This window comes from Lasiosphaeria miniovina, assembly GCF_030549165.1.
Source record: "Lasiosphaeria miniovina strain SMH2392-1A chromosome Unknown B0T26scaffold_5, whole genome shotgun sequence".
In the NCBI taxonomy this organism is placed as follows: domain Eukaryota; kingdom Fungi; phylum Ascomycota; class Sordariomycetes; order Sordariales; family Lasiosphaeriaceae; genus Lasiosphaeria; species Lasiosphaeria miniovina.
In genome coordinates, this window is record NW_026848224.1 from 4301464 (window position 1) to 4317525 (window position 16062).

The 16062-nt window shown below is 53.9% G+C and overlaps 6 protein-coding genes across 6 annotated transcripts; 5 read left to right on the forward strand and 1 right to left on the reverse strand.

Annotated features, from left to right (window-relative positions):
- Positions 1-116: 116 nt before the first annotated feature.
- On the forward strand, positions 117-1790 carry B0T26DRAFT_677987 (uncharacterized protein; the record flags this gene model as incomplete). Its single annotated transcript, XM_060440171.1, has 1 exon — positions 117-1790. One exon carries the CDS (start codon positions 117-119, stop codon positions 1788-1790), a length of 1674 nt encoding a protein of 557 aa, XP_060295004.1.
- A 389-nt stretch (positions 1791-2179) lies between these two features.
- B0T26DRAFT_718105 (uncharacterized protein) lies at positions 2180-2770 on the forward strand (the record flags this gene model as incomplete). The annotated part of the gene is made up of 1 exon (XM_060442366.1): positions 2180-2770. The coding sequence occupies exon 1, from the start codon at positions 2410-2412 to the stop codon at positions 2767-2769; it is 360 nt and encodes a 119-aa protein (XP_060295005.1). The 5' UTR covers positions 2180-2409.
- A 707-nt stretch (positions 2771-3477) lies between these two features.
- B0T26DRAFT_368343 (uncharacterized protein) lies at positions 3478-4756 on the forward strand. The gene has a single exon (XM_060434654.1). The coding sequence runs from the start codon at positions 3781-3783 to the stop codon at positions 4543-4545; it is 765 nt and encodes a 254-aa protein (XP_060295006.1). The 5' UTR covers positions 3478-3780; the 3' UTR covers positions 4546-4756.
- A 1305-nt stretch (positions 4757-6061) lies between these two features.
- Positions 6062-7540, reverse strand: B0T26DRAFT_651128 (uncharacterized protein; the record flags this gene model as incomplete). The annotated part of the gene is made up of 5 exons (XM_060438248.1): positions 6062-6473; positions 6547-6642; positions 6711-6828; positions 6895-7270; positions 7358-7540. The coding sequence occupies 5 exons, from the start codon at positions 7538-7540 to the stop codon at positions 6062-6064; spliced, it is 1185 nt and encodes a 394-aa protein (XP_060295007.1).
- Positions 7541-11584: 4044 nt separating this feature from the next.
- Positions 11585-12523, forward strand: B0T26DRAFT_677990 (uncharacterized protein; the record flags this gene model as incomplete). The annotated part of the gene is made up of 3 exons (XM_060440172.1): positions 11585-11735; positions 11886-11989; positions 12140-12523. 3 exons carry the CDS (start codon positions 11585-11587, stop codon positions 12521-12523), a joined length of 639 nt encoding a protein of 212 aa, XP_060295008.1.
- A 496-nt stretch (positions 12524-13019) lies between these two features.
- Positions 13020-13727, forward strand: B0T26DRAFT_873763 (uncharacterized protein). The gene is made up of 3 exons (XM_060448012.1): positions 13020-13236; positions 13292-13535; positions 13690-13727. Exons 1-2 carry the CDS (start codon positions 13192-13194, stop codon positions 13463-13465), a joined length of 219 nt encoding a protein of 72 aa, XP_060295009.1. The 5' UTR covers positions 13020-13191; the 3' UTR covers positions 13466-13535; positions 13690-13727.
- The last annotated feature ends 2335 nt before the right edge of the window (positions 13728-16062 follow it).

Consider the following 16062-nt stretch of genomic DNA (forward strand, 5'->3'; position numbering starts at 1 on the left):
CACTCCCACGATCACGTGAACAGCGGCCTCCTCGTCACAGCCTCGATCTGACGGTCGCCGCCAAGTCTTGCAACCTTGACATTTCCCCTCACGGAAATGACTAGACGGCAGTAATAATGGATCCGCTCTCGGTCCTCAGCGGCATCGCGGGTGTCGCGGCAGCGGGGGCGGCGCTCTCGTCGGCGCTGTTCGAGATCATCGAGTCGGCTCGCGATGCGCCCAAAGACATGGCGACCATCGCGCGCAGCATCATGGACCTGTCGCTGGTGCTGAGCGAGATGCGCCGAGTACTCAAGCGCGGGCGGTGGCTCTACCGCGACCGGCTGCTGCGCGGCATCCTGTCGACCATGCGGCGCATCGACGGCGTGCACGACGAGATCCACGGCCTCATCGCCGGCGACCGCCGCATGGCCCGCGTCCTGTGGGCCTTTCGCCGCAAGTCCAAGACGGCCGCCCTTCTCACCCAGATCGAGAGCCTCAAGAGCACCCTCCAGCTCATGGCCACCACCCTCACCCTGGCCATCAAGCAGCGCCAGGCTCAACATTCCGCCGATGACCCTGACCGCGAGGACTCGGCCCTCGACCGCGCCGGCTTGCGCGCGGGCGCCGAGAATCTCGTTCGCGCCGTCGGACAGTCTGTCGCGGATCTTGACACGGCGCCCCAGCGGCAATCGCGCAGCGCCGGCACTCAGACCGAGACCAGGTTCAGTCGCTCGCTCGACGACCTCTCCATCCCCTCGAGAAGTGACGACTTCCTTGCCGTCCACAGAGACAGAGCCAAACTCGATTACGTCGAGCGCCGAAGTAGACCAGAGTATGCAGATGATGCAGAGTATGAGCGGAGAAAGGTCCGCGGCCCTCCCACCGTGTACTTGGACGACCCGTGGGAGGAGCCGTTCGAGTCCGAGACCCAGCTGCAAGAACGGGGGCCTTCGCCCAATGACACGGCCACGTGGCTGCGCACTCTCGTGTTCGGCGGTGAAGTCAGCCGCAGTCCGAGCCCTCTGCGCATGGAGAGGTCCAGGTCAGACGACCCAAGACTTTCCCGTCAAGAACTTGCCCCGCAGCCGCGGCTCCGACACAGCTCAAACGTGTCCCTGTCCGCCCCGTCGCCCAGCGTCGTGGACAAGCTGCTCCTGAGCTGGACCAACCTCTCCGACGCCGAGATCGAAGCCACGCAGGGGCTCGAGGACCGCCTGCTGCCGTGGACAGCCGACCCGCGAGACCACGCCAGCAAGCTGAGCGTCGCCGAAGGGAGCGCGACCTCTGCGCCCATTGCGGTGCCAGTCGTGGTCCAGGGCTCGTCGTCCTACGCGCCGCCAGACATTCAATACAGCTACGTCAGGCCCCCGACCAGCTACGCCAGCACCGGCACGTCCCCTTCGGCCTCGGCGGCAAAAGTCCAAGAAACGAAGACCTTCACTCCTGCCGATATCAAGTACGCCGACCTCAAGTACTCAGAGGTCCCGCCCGCGGTCGCCGAGAACCCCGCCCTGGCGCGGATTGAGCGCATCTACACCCGCTTCGGGGATCTGCGGCTGCGCTGCGATCGCTTCATCCGGAAACCGCCGGCCGACCTAGCCAGGGCGCAAAAGAAACACCGCGAGCTGTCCGAGCTGGTCCTGCAGACCGTGCTGCTGCCGATCGACGAGATCGACGTCAAGGGCGACCCGGACGCGAGGGCGCGGCGCAGGGCGATTGTCCTCGACGTCCAAACTGTGCTCACCCAGTTGGATCATGTGCTAGACCTTGAAAGAGCAGATGATATTTCTCGATGGAAGTCTCGATGAAAGTCGAGGCGCTGGTCTGAGAGTTTTTTATTTTTTTTTTCTTTTTAATTTTTTTTTCCTTGTACCCCCTCAGGAGTCCTTGCCAGCTGCTGGCAGTTGAGATACTCGGGGCTTATTTTCGGCCGGTAAAATCGTGAAATACTATCCTACCGCGCATGCGCCTCCATGTGCCAGCCCAGCCGTCCGGCCGCCCGGGCCAACAAGGTTTGAAGCCTGTACAGACTTGAAGCCACTAGCATGTGAGAGTGTAAATAGTGTTATTTTTACTTTTCTGGGCTTCCTTGGCGCCTTGTATGCCGTTGGGTGGCTGCCAGGGGGGCCGATTTTTAGATAGGGTACCTAGATCAAAGATTTTTTTTTTTAAATGACTTCTTGCGTCATGCTTCAGTCCCTTTCCTGTCATGAAGGCATCGCTTACCGATCACATGCCAGTCACGACTTTAGCGGCTCGTCACCTTTCGTTGGCGTGTTGAGAGGTAGGAAGAGCGAGCGAAGCAGCCTAGTGGCGTAAGCGTTCTCGGACCTTTCGGCAGGGACCATCATTGAAGCCCTTTAATTATCTGCGGGTGGTGGCTAATAACCATCGACAAGGTGTGCTGGAGGATGTGCTCGAAAGCACATGCCGTCCCTCGTAGCTCGTTTCCGCGTCCACATTAACTCAAGGGCGTATACAACTACTACCTCCAGCCAGGGAATGTGGAGACAGGGATACTGGAGCGGGACGGCGCGGTGGACGAGGCGATTTTCAGGGACTGTGAGGGTGAGGAGGGCGGTGGAGAGGGTAAATCGCGCACGCGCACCCAAGATACCGGCCCAGCTGGTTGCCGAGGCATGCGTGCTGCTTGTTGTGCACCCTGATTCGCGCTTGCTGAGTGGACGATATGTAGATCTGGAGGAGGATGTCGATAGTATACTGGATAATTTGTGGAAGGGCGCCAATGGAGATTGTGTTAAGACTAACCTTGAGTCGCTTCCGTAGGCAAAAGTGGGGTGTAAGTGGAAGTGGAGGGCATGGGCGTCGATCTTGTCCTGCCTGACCTGAGAGGCCCCTGCGTCCTGTGATTCGCCCCGCATTGGCGTGCACATTTCGTGTTCCACTTCCAGGCTTCCACTTCTAGGCTAGGTTGAAGGTTCTGCCCCACCCCACCTTGACAATCTCGCTACCTAAAATCGCCAATTGAATTTCCTTGGGAAGCTCCGCCCTCGGAAACACATCTCGCACCTCGCCGCCGCCGAAATCATGGCTCGTAGAGATTTCCGGCCAAATGACAATTACTCCAATGACAATTACTTCAATGACAATTAGTCCAATATTATTGCGCCCGACCCGGCCTCCTCGCCGCCCTTTACCTACGGATCCTCTTCGACTTACTATGGCTCCGATAACAATGATGTCTTCAAAATGGATGGCATTGCCCAGGCCAAGTCTTGCGAACTGCACAAATCATTCGAGGGCCGCTCGGGCGAAAAAAAAACCTAGTCAAGGCATGGTACGCCACGCAGCTACAGCTGTATGGCATCCCCTTCAAAAAGAAAAGTTCCAAGTCGGAACTGAAGGACGCCTTGAAGAAAGCCTTCTGGCCGCAAATGTAACTTTCATTATGCGCAAATGATCGTTAGGTTACGGCATTGATCGACGCTAATTTGCCCTGGTACTGAAAACTAGTGCGAAGAACTGGCCCCGTCAATCGCTCTCAAGCGAGACCGTCTTCGCGCAGAGTATTACGACGCCTGCAATCGCCTCGAAGACGAGCTCTTGACACAATGCGCCAATATTTACCAGGAAGCAAGCCGCGACGCACAACGCTTCGTGGCCAAGTACTTTCTAGACGACAGAGGCCGACCGGATAGGTCCAAGATGAAAGACCCGCTATCCTTCGAGGCAATTCAATCGTGAACCCACCAAGAGCTGGCCGATGTAGTCAAGGCCGTGCCCGGGTTGACCATTCACGCTTCATGGTCGAGGACGATTGTGGGATGGGACACCGACATGGAGCGAGGCATTGAAGCCGGGTTTGCAAGGCTCGAGGTCTTCTTTGATGGCGACAAAAAGGACAAGATCCACAGTGCCCAGGCAAATGTCGACCCGAGTTTGTTTCTCAAGAAGCGCCTCGATATCGACGTGAACGGCGTCGCCACCGTAGCCACTGTAGCCACCTCAAAGACATCAGCCTCAACCACACTCATCTGGTGGGAGCTGAGCCCCAAAAACACGACGCTGGTGCACGATATCATGTCGAAGGCGCCGGGCATTTTCATGAGGAAAATGCCCCACCTTACAGTTATCGGGTGGGATCGCGCCGCCGTGGATGCCGAGATGGCGCGGCACGAGGAAGTTGTGCAGCGCGAAGAGGAGCAGTTAGGAAAAGAAGAAAAAGAGAGGCAAGACGAAGACGAGGCCGAAAAGGCGGCGACATGGCGACACCGATGCGCAGGCTACTATGAGCTGGCCGAGAAAAAGCCCAACCCGAGCCCCCTTGGCCCGCAACACCTGCTAGGATCGTACGCCGTGCAGTCGCACGGCGAGGAAGGAGAAAACTACAACAACCTTTACCACGACGGTAACCTCAACATCTTCCCAGCTAAGAGCTCCAACGGACTAAAGGCGTCGTTCAACTTTGGGCTAATCGAAGGGAATATGCTGCTCGGCATGTCGCGTCGGGAGGTTGAGCTACTGAGGGAAGAACAGCCGAAACACAGCGACTCGAGCGAGTCTGAAACTAGAGATGACGAGCATTACAGTGGCTGGACTTAGGATAGAGAACCCGCAAGGGTAGAGTTCTGTCGAGCTTTACTGGCAGCACCTTTTTCGATGAGCTCGGCATCAACTCCCGCTAAACCGTGGAGGCTAAACCCGAAGGTTTCGAGCCTGAGGTCGACCCTGATGCTAAGCCAGATACAATGTCTAGGGAAAAGCCAAAATGGTTCAAGCTTGGAGGTGTTAGGACCAGCCACATACCCGAACCAGGAACAACAGGCTCGAGGCGACCGATTGAAAACAACGAACCCGCCGGACCAGGCTCGACGCAAGGCTCGACGCAAGGCTCGACGCCAGCCCCCGCCAATAAGCCCGAGCCCGTGACAGCAGGACCCAAGCAAAAGTCGTCAGACAAGCCAAAACCACCCACCGCAGCGGGCACTAAGCGGGATATGAAAACCACCCACCGCAGCGGGCGCTAAGCGGGATATGAAAGACATTTCCGACATATATGGGGTGCAGGCGGCCCAAGCGAAGCGGCAGCAGATGAGTAATCCCTACGGCGTGCAGGCCGCAGGAGCCAGGCGGGAAGCGACAGCAGCCCAGCCGAAAACCGAACCCGGCGTGAAGCAGGAGCCGGACGAGTCCTGGCGCACGCTGGCAAGTGTCTCAGCGAAGAAGGCTGTGGAGACCAAGGCCTGGCCCGCGTCGCGGCGCGTATATTTCCAGTTTGTGTGCAGGACGGTCGACGGATACCCCGAGGTTGGCGATGTGTATGTTTGCCGTCAGGTATCGGGATCGTAAAGGAGAAAAGAAGCGTGTCTCCATTTGATTGCTGGATCATCAGGTTGTTCTTCTGAACAAGGTCGACGGATTGAGTCATGGAGAGGCTTTGTATATAGGTACCTAGTTATCTTGTAGTGAATAGAGAGCTTGTTGCACGTGATGTTGACAGCGTATTGTCTGCTTAAATCAGGTCTGGTAATACACGAAAGAAAGCCTTCTTATACTCAAGAAAAAGGACAAAGGAAACACCGTTCAACAAGGGAGTCAGCCGTACGAAGTAAGGGAGTCGAGATCAGCCGAAGTAAGGGAGAAAAGAGGGCATTTGGAGGTCCGAAAAAGAGCCGAAAAGTAAGTAATGAAGGGACATGCCACTGCGGCTTGAAATGTGGCTCAAAGTGTCTCAAATCTAGGCGACAGAGCTGTATGTGCTATCATTGTAAACGAGGAGCAGAAGCCGTCTACAGAGTCCAAAGCTTCTTTGGGAAAACGTTCTGGCGGTGGAAGACGGACGTCATATATAAGACAAGGAAAGCTATCATTCGGAGTAAAAGACTTCAGCTCAGGAAAATTGGCCCTAGCAAGCTATTACAGTTAAAGAACTCAAGAGAGCCGCAAACGAGCTTGACTATAGGTGAGAATAAAACCAGTCCCAAATATCGTGACAACAATCCTCCTCGTCAGTAGCGCAAAAGAAAAGATAACCGTTACTTCATTCCTCCACGTCGTAAAATTCATTCATACAGTCGTGCTCAGCAACAGCACAGGAAACAGACTTTCACCAACGTCCCTACAAGTTCTGAAACCCCCTCCACTGACCCTTCTTCGGCATGCCCGTCGTGTCATGGTCATACTCGACCTTGACCTCGTCCGTGCGCGTAATATTATCAGCGTGCCTTGTCTTTTCGGGGAGAATGCTCTCCTGGCTGTCGACAGCCTTGTCCTCGACGGTGCGCAACAAATCATCGTCAGGGTTTTGGGGCCTGAGCCGGCTGCGGCCGCTGTGAGTAGTGGCAGTACCGCTCTCGAGCTCCGGGTTGTGGCGGTGCGACGAGGAGGAGGCCGACTTGCCGTCCGACGACCCCCCATACCGCTTGTAGCCCGACGACTGGTCGTACTGGACGCGCTTGCCCGACAGCACGTCGACTAGCGGCTGCAGCACGGGGATGCACGCGGCGATGATGAGCGTGCTGCCTTCGCAGCTGTGGATGCGGGGGTGTGGTTAGATTGGTACGGTGGGAGGTTTGAAGGGGGTGGGAAGGAGACGGCGCGCACATTGTCCAGATGACCAAGTCGGCCGTGTCGAACGTCACGTCTGGACTGGCCAGCGAGTTCAACCGCGTCGTCTTGTAGATGGCTACTCCTGTCGACCTATGGTGGGGCGTTCGAGGTTAGATCGAGAATCGAGGGGGATCGAGGGAGTCGCGGGGAGCACATACGCACTGCCGAAGCCCAGGGCAACGCAGAGGGCGAGCTTCTTCAAGCGGGTAATCTGCAAGCTGTAGAGGACCGTGCTGGGGTACACGGCGAGGTAGAGATCCATCAAGGCCGAGCAGCCTATGGCACGGCACCAGCCGGGTTAGCCACAGACTTCGGTATGAAAGTAGATGGACGGCAGCTTACTGGCCGAGAAGAACGACCACTTGACGATGAGATCGGGAGCGCGGCACACAGGGTTCTTGACGGTGAAATCCCAGAGGGCCCGGGCCGGCTTGCACGTAGTAAAATGAAGCAGGGGACCGATGATAATGATGACGAGGACGAGCGAGGAGAGACACCAGAGCAGGATGCGGTGCCACCGGGCCGGGTTGAGAAGGCGGCACAAGAGCGCCACGACGGCGAACTTGGGGACGGCAAAGGACATGATGGCCGGGATAAAGGAGGCCGAGACGAGCAGGATGGCATTGGACTTTTCTTCAAGCGTGAGGCCGTCAAAGTGCCGGCCGTTGCCCCATTTGGCGCCCTCGACACTCATGCCAATGGCGACCCACGAACTAATCTGCACGGAGAGGGCCGTCGTTAGCGAGGCGCGTCTTTGCTGAGGCTCTGTACTTGAGATGGTTGAAGTTGTGGCAACGAGACTCACCATGGAGATGATGATGAAGTAGTCGTCGGCAAACAGCTTTCTCATCAGGATGCCGCGAACATAGAGTCGGGCGAGCACGAAAAGGGTCATGACGCCCCCGACCGAGCAGATGACGGTGGTTACCAGAGGGCCTCTGTCCTCTGCGCGGTAGTCGGCCGAAAGGGAAGGGGACTGCGCTGCCATGATGCTGGATGGAGTGTGCCGGATGGAGTGTGCCGGATGGAGTGTGCCGGGTGGAGTGTGCCGGGTGCTGTTGCGAGACTGTTGGATGGACGTCGGTCAGAAAAGAAAGCCGTATTTCACAAGAGATTGGGCTGGGTGTCCTGTGCCGTGCTGAGAAGGGTTTTTGGTTCGAGGCAGCTGAGACCTGATATCCCTTTCCACTCCAACAACACTCCAAAGAGCACGTGCACGTGTGCAAGCCATTGCCAGGGAATCTGTCTCTTTGGTCTGATAGGAATCTGTCTCTTTGGTCTGATAATAGAAACCATCAGCAGTGAACCAAGTTGTCGTGAGTATGGATGTGGCTGCTGCTGGTGCGTCTTGTTGAGTGTTTCCACAGGAAGAAACAAGAAAAAAGGTCACAGCGTCAGGGGTTTGCTGGGTCTCCTGTCCACGCGAAGCAGACCTGCACAGACAGTACCTCGTCGTCGCGGTTCTTGGTTCAGCTTCCCAATCGCCGAGCTAGAAGCCCCCAATCCTCCTGCCCCGGTCTTGCTGCTTTGCCATTGGCTCGGCCGCTGCACGTCTGTTTCGCAGTAGCGCCGCGGGATGTCCCTAGTTCTGGGTTCGAGTGCCATGCATGCCCCACGAGGAGATGCTAGCGACGGATCACTTTATGTCTACCCTAGTGTCGATTTCTTTTCTTGTCGATCTTCCAGGGGCGGCATATAGCTGCCCGGGACGAATGCTGTGGGGCTGCCAATGCTTTTGTCACACACCTAGTCTGCCGCTTTTCTAGAACAAATCAGGACGGCTGAACCGCCTGTGCGGGAGACGGTGTGTGCTCCTTGAGCCTCTGAGGGCGGCCTCATCTTCAGAACGAACCCGGTTTTAGCTCAGGCATTTCCCGCCCCCCACCCTCCCCAATGCCGGTGCTATCGCAATGGCCACGGCGGAGAGAGCACTGGAATGCAAAAGTACGGGTAAGAAAAGAAAGTGCGGACTTATCGCCCAATCGCCACTCTTGTCCCTGCAACCTGCACAACGTGCCACTGCGGTCCAGTGGCACACTGTTTCGGGCAGCGGGGCAGGAAAGAAGCCCTCAGGAAGTCAGGAAGCCCTCCGGTCTCCAGAAGGCTGCCAGGGAATGCAAGGTGGGATGAATGCAGCAAAAGCAGCCGTCGGTGCCGCACGCATGCATGCAGAATTGATAACACGCGTGTGAAATGGGTGAGTCTTACCGGGGATTCCACTGAAGAGGGCGCCGAGCCTAGGGGTCAAAGCGGCACTTCTGCATTCTTGCAACCTCACAGGACGCCCGATAAACTCTTGCCCGGTTTTGCAGCCACGCGGTTCCCTGGTAAAAGGATTCCACCCTGCATATCGGGCTTACGTGCTGCTCGGGCAATCGCCTCTCCCCCACCCGCCCGCGAATCTGCGCCGCATACATACAGCAGGCTGGAACAACAAGGAACAAGTTTTGGACTCATGAGGGGGCAAACTTCCCCAGCGAGGGTCTGGCTTGGCGGGGGGTTATGAAAGTCTGCAGGACCACCTGATTACTTTCCGCTGTGAATTATATCCCTTTCGAGATTGACAGAAGGGCACGGCCACTAACTTCGGTCAGAGCAGACCCGTATAAATGAGATGCCAGGAATGGGGACAAAGACAATAGAAAAGGGGGGAAAGCTCAGGAGGACAGAGAAAGGAGGCGAGGATTGAGGAGGGGGCTGCCCGGTGTGAGGTGGGAGAACGGAAAGATCAGAGCCTAGAGCAGGCGCGGTGGGGGCTCCGCGGCAGAAGCTGCCATCGTCCCAAGTTCAGAGTCCGGCTGGGTCGTCTAATCGTGGGGCTTTGTCCGCCATGGTCAAGTTGTGCCATTCCTTTGACAGCATCAAGGTTCGTCCCGCAGACGACGTGGTTTCGGTCATTCAGCGGAAGATACGACTTCCTGATGCAACGTGCTCGCTGTTTCTCATGCAATCCTCGTTCTAAAGGGGAGGCGGGAGTGGGAGTCAGTGCTTCTAGGCTCGTGGCCTTCCATGTCCACTCCATGGTCCACGCCTCCCACGTGCGTCGATGTTCCTCTACGTGGAGTCAGAGGCCGCTGCTCTAGTGGATTACCCCATGTTGTATGAATCTGGATGGATCGCGGACTTGCTGGAAAAAGACGCATCTTTCGCCACTGAGCTAATTGCGCCCGATCCGTCATTCACACTTGGTTTATGAGACATGTGCTAATGAATGGTATTGCGGTTCAATGTCGATAAGACCGCTCTGACTAATTATCAGTCTTGACTCTTGCTGGAATTCGCACCCAGGTCCAACTGAACGTACCGCGTTCAGCTAGTTAGCGTGCCAGTTACATGCAACATGTCATTGACCAAATACAGTCAGGTCGTAGGATATGCCACGCGTCTTTGAAGATGGGTTCCAGTATATGTTCTGGCCAACTAGAATGTAGTAGCATGATGTATTGGCTAACACGCAACCTAAACAACTTCGCCTGGGCTCGTCTTTCTGTTGCAGATGACGATGCATGATGAAGTTCAGTGGTGGAAGTTGCGATCATATAGCTGATGTTGCGCAGAGTGCTAACCACCTCAATTCTGAAAAGAATGCCATCGAGCTGAGCTATTCGTTAACAGCCTGCTCCGTTTGTAACTGAGCTACGTCCAGTCGGGCTCTGAGCAGTTGGGGTGTGATTTTGACTAGCGTAGCGTGGGTGGGTTGGCGGGAAAACTGGGTAAGAATTATACCTCCAGGCTCCAACTAAGCCAAAACTGTCCAGCTGAGAATTGGCCAGATGAGCTCAGTTAAGGGCCAAAAAAAACTTCAAAATCGTCGCGCCTTACTGGGTATCTTATATTAGGCTGTATGGAGCGCCTACATCAGCTTTGTAACCCGTCCAGATGGTTGCGGTAGCTAGCTTCAATATCTATTGTAGAATGCAGTGCTTCAATGTTCTCGGAGCGGAAAAGAGGTCGATAAATAAAAAGGACTCCCTTTGGAGAACTTACACTTCGGGTTAATATGAGAGATCGCTCAACTGAACTGAGCTCAGTCCAGGTACGGAGAAATCAGGGAGCAAGGCTCCAAAAACGCCGGGACCAAGGGGGCAAGGCCCTTGGTAGATGGATTTACTAGCGATGCGTGTGGAAATCTAAGTAGCATACGTTTCTTATCTAGTTTCTCACATAAAACCGGTAAGCGGTTCGTTCAGCCCGTATCGGAAAACCGATGTAGAAAAAATTTCCAATTGGTCTTAGGTGCTTCAAACCAAGTGATTTAGAAACCATATTTCTGGAAGCTTGAACTACCTATTCGTCATTTCCTGGTTTAATCTGTTGCTGATGGGGCTGTACATTGGAGATTGATTTTACGTACTTCAGACCAATTGGTTTGTAAGCTATTGGGTTACCTATGAACGTTTGTAGATATTCGTTGGACTCGAGGTTCGTTGACCCCGATGTTTGTTGGATTCGAGGTTCGTTGCCCCGATATTTGATGGTCGAGGTTCGTTTGTATCGCGTATCTAGGTAGTCGGACGAGTTTCTTTTAGCTGGTACGTTGGGAATGTTGTAGGTGACAAGAGACAGGCAATTATCGTCTAATAACTCATCTTGGTTTTGTCTCCTTCCGTTTTCTAAAACAAGTTTTCAGGTTCGCGACCCAGCGCAGCAAACCACTTGTTCGCTCCAGTTTAACACGAAGTTTTCACAATGAGGCATTTGGAATGGGAGCAGAGTGGCAAGGGCAGGAGGTGGAATTTCAGGTATAAATCTCAATGCATAGGTCGGTATCTGCAAGCCGCAGCCCTTCAAGTAGAGTTCGCACTCATCAGCATTCCCAGCATGAATCCATCATCCACCTTATCCACCAAGCTCTCATAATATCACCAGCACTACAGTAGGAGACATCCACCTACCCGGACAATCATACCTATTCCCTAACACTCACTTGCACCTTTGCCAGTCAACAGGTTACGTGTTACAGCTTTGTCGATCGATTCTTGCCTCGACCGCCTCTCTTCGCGAGCAAAGAAAGCGTCTACTCACAGTCACCATGTGCGAGAAAACCGTTGAAACCTGGCCTTGCGGGAAAAGCCGCGAGTCGGAGCCCCCGGGTGGCACGTGCTCGGTTGCCGTTGGCAAGGGCCAGAGGTGGTGCACGGTTAAGGACAAGAGAAGGACCGGGAAGTGCCAATGGTCCGATTGTAAGATATGCAACTGAAATAGTCGTGAGGGTTACTCTACGGAAGCCTGGTAATGTAACCATCCAGTCAATGAGGAATTCCGAGGCTTGTTTGACTACCCCAAGTGGCTAAAATGGACCAAACCTGACATTGTTGCCCGGGACAAAATAGATATAGATTTGCTCGGCGTCCTCAACGCCACATGCTTCCGGGAATATATACTCAAATACCTTCAAGAGCCTATGGAAGACCCCGAGCTCGAATACAAGCGCCCAGTTGAACCATAATTATGCTGCAACAGTTGTAACCGTACACTTAGTCGGATTCCTCCCTTGCCCCCTCGCCAACAGGGGGAAAACAAACCTCAAGCCGGCTCTTTTTCCGGCATTGCGTTAGATTAGTTGTCTGGGTGGTGCAAGGAGCAGGCTCAGGCTCTCATGCCGCCTGGAAGAACGTGGTTTGAGGTGATCTCAGAGATGTGGATGGATGAGAGGCTCCAGGCTGCTATTGCGAGGCTGTATATGTCCCGGGGTAAAAAGGAGCTTCTTTTTACTAACTGGGAGGGCCTTGTTGCAAAGGTCCCGGCGCTGAACAACTGGGAGCACCAGGATGAAGAAGGGGAGCAACTGGTGTTGTTTTTACTCGACTCTACGGACAAGATTCATGAGATTTGGGCTGCGAAGAAGAAGAAGGCGGACATTCGTACAGCTTCAAGGGCTTCAGAAGCCAGTATTTCCCCTGATGCCTCACGCAAACGGGCTGTAGAGGCCTCTGTTGACTCCCCTACCGCCTCGCGGTCTCGCGCATAAGGCGCGCATATACCGCAGCGAAGCCGCACATGCAACGCAGGAATGCCGTACAACGCCGCCTGGCTGCCACCCGAAAGGCCTGCATCATCATTTTCTGGCGCGCCAGAGATGTTCTATTGACAATATTGGTACCAGAATAATCAAAAAATTGCGCGCATTTGAATGACACTAGCTGCATGCTTTTGTAATCACTTTTGATGTCGTTGTAGACTCGAATTCAGTTGCAGGTGGCAGGTTTGGAGACGCCCGTACGGTTCAGGCCGCATTATGCACTCAGACCGGTATAAGTGGCTCTTTTCTTTGTGTGTTGTGATTGGTTCAAATGTGTACTTGTGGGTCTACCCCCCCAAAACACTGACATGCGCGCCAAGGCGCCAAGCCACTAGCCCAGCCAAAATCGGATTTTTACCGTAAATTGATTGAACGCTTCTATGGCCTGCCCGGCACCCTACGCCGGGACCCTGCGCCTAGGCCAATTTTTACTAGCAATTGGGGCCATCGCCAAATCCACCGCTTGCGCCCTGCGCCCGGGCCACATAGGCCAATTTTTACCTGCAATTGAGGGCATCCGCCAAATCGGCTAAAACCTTCTACATTCAACCAAACACCGTCAATTGAGCTAAAACAACGACACCACGATTTTATCGCCTTCGCAGGCGCAACAAACAATGAATGGCCTCATAGTCCCCCGCCTGCTCGCGGCGGCCGCAGCGGTAAGGCGCAGGGAGCCTGGGCAACAAAGGGAGGCCCTAGCAGCCGGGGCGGTAGTGTTGCAAAGACATCAACACCACGGGCATCTTCAGGGGCATCACGCACTCAAGCTTCAACTGGTGCGCAGGCTTCAACGCCCACGGCGCGCAGGGGACGAGGAGCCATTACAGATGCTTCCACGCGCGGTGCAACAACCCGTCGTACTACGAGGTCTTTGGCTGCAGCCTTTGAAGCGCAATAAAGCAGCGATCTTGAGGATGCCTAGGCAGGGCAGATTTTTATTGCATTCTTGAGCATGTCATGCAAGCAACAACATAGGTTAAGCCTTTGGGTTTTATTGTAGAAATGAACGGTTTGCGCGAATTCTACGGCCCTGAGTGTCCGCATTTGGAAGTATGTCGACGTTGGCGACGGCGACGTGGTTGTGGTGTATTTGTGGTGCGACTACGTATGTGGCTAATTGATCTGAAATTGGTTGCGCTGGCACCATCCCAGGAATTAGCGTCCTTTCCAGTGCGAAAAGTAGATTTTAGTTGGGCGGGCCCCAGCGCGCATGCCACTTTTTGTATCCTACCGTATAAATAGATGCTTCTTACTGTACGAGTAGACTGTCTCTAGAAGTTTGAGGTAACTCGTAAGAATCTGGCTGCGCGATTGGCATTCGGCATCGGCATCATAAATTTAAAGTCAGAACCTCCTTTGCTAAGAAACAGGAGGAAGTTGTGAAGTGGTGTAAGCACCGCCTTCTGCAATAAAGCAACAACATGAACACAAGGCGAGCTGTAGGAGAGCCTCAAAGGGGGAAAAAGGACACATCAGGTAGTTAATATATCGAAGAAAGGCACAGGCTCCTGCGCATGGCTGAAAGGCTCAGGTCATGGTAACAAAGAGCGGATATGTTCCAAAAGCTAGGGAAAGAAAACAATAACGTCCCTCCGTTAGATCGGAGCAGGTAGGCCGGTCACCCTGTATAAGGTGGTCGGTAAGGAAAGAAAGAAAAGAGCACTAGAATAGGACAGGTTTGGGGCATATCACCTTCTAGTTGTGCATATATAAACCCCATTTCCCTGGGCCACCTGTCCCGCGTCAGTGGCTTCTCTCCCCATCGGTAATAGTAAAGTGACTTCAATAGCGCTTTAATTTTAGAAAGTGGTCAGCTAACTCGCAAAGTGGAAGTCTAGTAGAATTCTAGCTGTAGGTCTATTGTGACGTTGACGTTCCATATCGAGACTCCAAGTCCTGATCAATAGACGATCTCTTTTGCGGGTCATCCAGAGACTCTGGATGCAACAAGCCACAAATCTCCATGGTTGGAAATGCGTCTCCGTGTTCCTCCAACGCGGCGTCGGCTGAAATCAGTGGCCGAAGGGCTGTATCAAATATTAGCTTCAACTCGCGTCGCTGATCTGCCGTGATCTCTCCTCCTCGGTCGAGCATCCAGTCGATGACGCCTTGCAGTGTTTCGGCGTGCTTTGGAAACCACTGCCCAACCATTGTCCGCAATGATATCTCCGGGCCGTTGCGGCGTATATACGAGGTAAGCTGTCGTGTGACAGGTATCGTCAACATTGTTCCACATCCCTCAATGTCAATCGTTATCTTCGTGCGGCCGCACTTCAACTGCACGAGAGTTATTTTCCCGTCCGCTGACTGGGGGCCAAATTCAACCCAGAACCTTGGATCGCCACCCATGAGTAGAAAAAATGCGATGGTTGGGAGGTAGCGATAGCCCTGCCTCCGTGGAAATATCCCAGCGCGCCATACTATGTAGTTCCAGCACGTAGACCCTCCAATAAAGGACTCCTCGTTTGGTGATTGGCCCTGATTGAAACATGGCTCTAAAACCCTCAACAAGTCAACGACGTCCGTGGTACTCTCGTGTGCTCCAGCAACCACAACAGTCAACATCGCCATGTGGCTCTTCACACTGGTGAGGAATTGCTGGTTTGTATGGGTAAGATAGTCGGGAATCCCCAGGCATGAGGTCATTACAGCAAATATGTCCCTGAAGCTCGTCGTGGAGATATGATGATTGATGCCGACCCGCTCCAGTGGGGGGGTGTTGAGTGCTGGGAGCTGGAACATTTGTGACGGCGTTCGCATTTCAGACGTGAAGTTGTAGTTTTGGCAAGCTCGTCGAGAAATAGACAGAATCTGGGAGATGCGATTGATTGGTGTTGTCGAAGCCATTTCAAGACGACTGTGAGGTCATATTCAAGACTCGGTGGTACCCTTAAGCACAAATTAGAAACAACATGCCAACTCGTGACTTCTGACCTGTCCTTGTCGAGATACTCCTTTCCCAGGCCCCCTAATTTGATGTGAGCTAGGAATGTCTGGCATAAAGCATCCGACAGATCAAAATTTCCCAATGTCTGGGCTATTTTAGTTTTTATCGGGGTGCTTTCGAAGAATTCGAAAATCGATCGGTGTATGAACTTGACAGTTTCTTGGAACGTCAAAGGTAATTGTGAAGGAGTGGCTCGGTGAGATACTAGTTCTATCTCGAGAAGCCCTTTTCCTTTTCCATAAATCTTTCTTCGAGCCCTTTCCAAGCGGTCCATGACACCAGTTAAGTCGATGATACCAAGGTTCCGATCCATGGCAAAGTCGACGTCTTTGAGATACTCCTCCAGCAAACTAAATCGAAACAATGGCCAGTCCGGGCAACAATCCAACGTCATAGTGAAAAGGGCCTAGGTCTCTCTCTTGTCTTCCTTGTGGATGGAATTGAATAGGCGCAAGAACAAGTCGTCCAATTCGCTTGGTAGTGAGTTTATCTTGGTTGAGAGACGTTTCAACCCGTCCCCGCTGTCCAAGCCTTCTCC